Source organism: Leiobunum rupestre, chromosome 1 (assembly GCF_980474605.1).
Source record: "Leiobunum rupestre chromosome 1, qqLeiRupe1.1.hap1, whole genome shotgun sequence".
Lineage (NCBI taxonomy): Eukaryota > Metazoa > Arthropoda > Arachnida > Opiliones > Sclerosomatidae > Leiobunum > Leiobunum rupestre.
The window spans coordinates 9,831,296-9,833,155 of record NC_143384.1 but is presented as its reverse complement, the minus strand read 5'-3'; the positions used below and the strand labels follow the sequence as shown (position 1 = coordinate 9,833,155).

At 38.9% G+C, this 1,860-nt stretch overlaps 1 protein-coding gene across 1 annotated transcript; it reads right to left on the bottom strand.

The window, feature by feature from the left end:
* Positions 1-281: 281 nt before the first annotated feature.
* On the bottom strand, positions 282-774 carry LOC149961056 (uncharacterized). Its single transcript, XM_090167547.1, has 2 exons — positions 403-774; positions 282-343 (listed from the first exon to the last, which is right to left on the bottom strand). The coding sequence occupies exons 1-2, from the start codon at positions 653-655 to the stop codon at positions 291-293; spliced, it is 306 nt and encodes a 101-aa protein (XP_090023673.1). The 5' UTR covers positions 656-774; the 3' UTR covers positions 282-290.
* Between the last annotated feature and the right edge of the window lie 1,086 nt (positions 775-1,860).

The following is a 1,860-nucleotide window of genomic DNA, read 5'->3' as shown; positions in this document are numbered from 1 at the left end:
ATCAAAAATTTCCTACTTCAATAAGCACCATCTAGCGGCGGTTGGGGTCTGGCTGCCGGGCCAGGAAATATTTTTTAAACCGCCGAGATTTCCTGGCCTTCTCTAATCTAATACAGCCGGCTATGGGCGGGAGCACTCGCAACGTTGCAGAGGGTATGTGTGAACCATTGAGTTGGGAATAATAATCTAGAGGTCCAATCAAAACGTCGGATTTCAGTATTTCGCGAAACAAGTTTTTAAAAATAAGAATACTGCCGTCTGCTCACAAATGACGAGAAATCTTTATCATTCTACCCGTTAATTAATGCAACTGTGCAATTTTGCATTGTTGATGGACAGTTTTCTGAAAAGGAAAATTATATTTAACGCCATAATAAAAAAGATAAAAATCATGAAGCATACCATTTCCTTTTAACTTTTCAATTGAATCCAAAATCGTCAATAAATAAGGCGGAAGTTGCTTCTTGATGTCTTGGGAATCAAGCCAAATTGATAAGTCACGGTCTTCTCTGGTAACCAGTTTTTTTCCGAACCCGTTAGCTGATGTAGAAACTTCCACTAGTTGTCCTCTACTTGCATTAGAATATGTGGATGCCTTTAATATTCCAATTTTCAATGCATGCTCCAAGCCTAAAGTACAAGATCGTGCATCCATCACATCATTGAACCACCCTAAATTTCTTAGCTGACTATATCCTTCTTCCACTGCGTCACTTGACAATTTTCTTGTCAGCACATACTTAAAACCATACTTCAATAAATATTGCACCAGGCCAATTGTAGAATGTGTGGTGAGTTTCATGGCTTCATACGTCTCTTCAGTTAACTTCTCATGTTTTAATGTTGCATTATTCTGAATCATATCGATCATAGGCAGAAATTCCTCTACTAGCCATTGCAATCTGCTATCATCAACTTTTTCAAAAGGAATTTTGTTTTCGTTTCGACTATAGTAACCGTGTGTCCTATTACAGATGTCATGGATTTCAAACCACTTCCGGACAGCCTCCATGGAGAAAATAGTAGCTTTTATATCTTCTTTTTCTTCATTATTTACCATATTAAGCTCCAGCAGTGTTTTTAAAGCTGCAGTTGCAGGCTGGGAAAAAACTTGCACTGCCCTAAGCACATTCATTTTCTCAAAACTGTTAGGGAAAAATACTTTTCTGGCGAGACATCTTTCTGGTTTCACGATGTTTCCTTTCTGCATTATACTCCGCGGCAGCGGAGTATATTTAGAGCTTATCTTTTTTCCCCATTTCCACCTCTGCTGCGCGTATATTGGAAATTTACTGGTTTGGTAGTGGAAGACGTCAACTCAGCTTGAGATACTTTTAGGCCTTTTTTGGGTCGCGCTCTAACCTCAACCACTTGTCGTTTTTTAATTCTGTAAACGGATTTAAAATCAGCGTGTTTCACTTCATAGGCCCGTCTTTTCACGATTTATAATTTAATCAATAACGCCGAGAAAATATAAGTTTCTGAAGCCAGGAAATTACGGTTTCGAAGCATCCATTTTCCCTCTTAAGTTTCAGATTGGCGCGCATGCGCAACGGGAAACTGACTAACATGAAAACCGAGGCATGGAGGAAGCACGTGACTGATACTGCGTTCAGTCAATAGGAGCGGACATCTCCATAGAAGAGGAGGAGTTCAAAAATCAAGTGGCTCTGCCGAACGGCGGAGACACGAACTGAGTCTCAATTGTTTTTTTCTCCCTAATGCTTTTCCTACGGGAATTTGTTTTCCTAACTGTGTTGCAATTCGGAGACTTTTTAATAATTTTAGTGTTTGTACTCAACTTTGAATTTTTCATATGATTTTTAGTAAGTTTCCAGGTTTTATTTAAGACTACTTTCA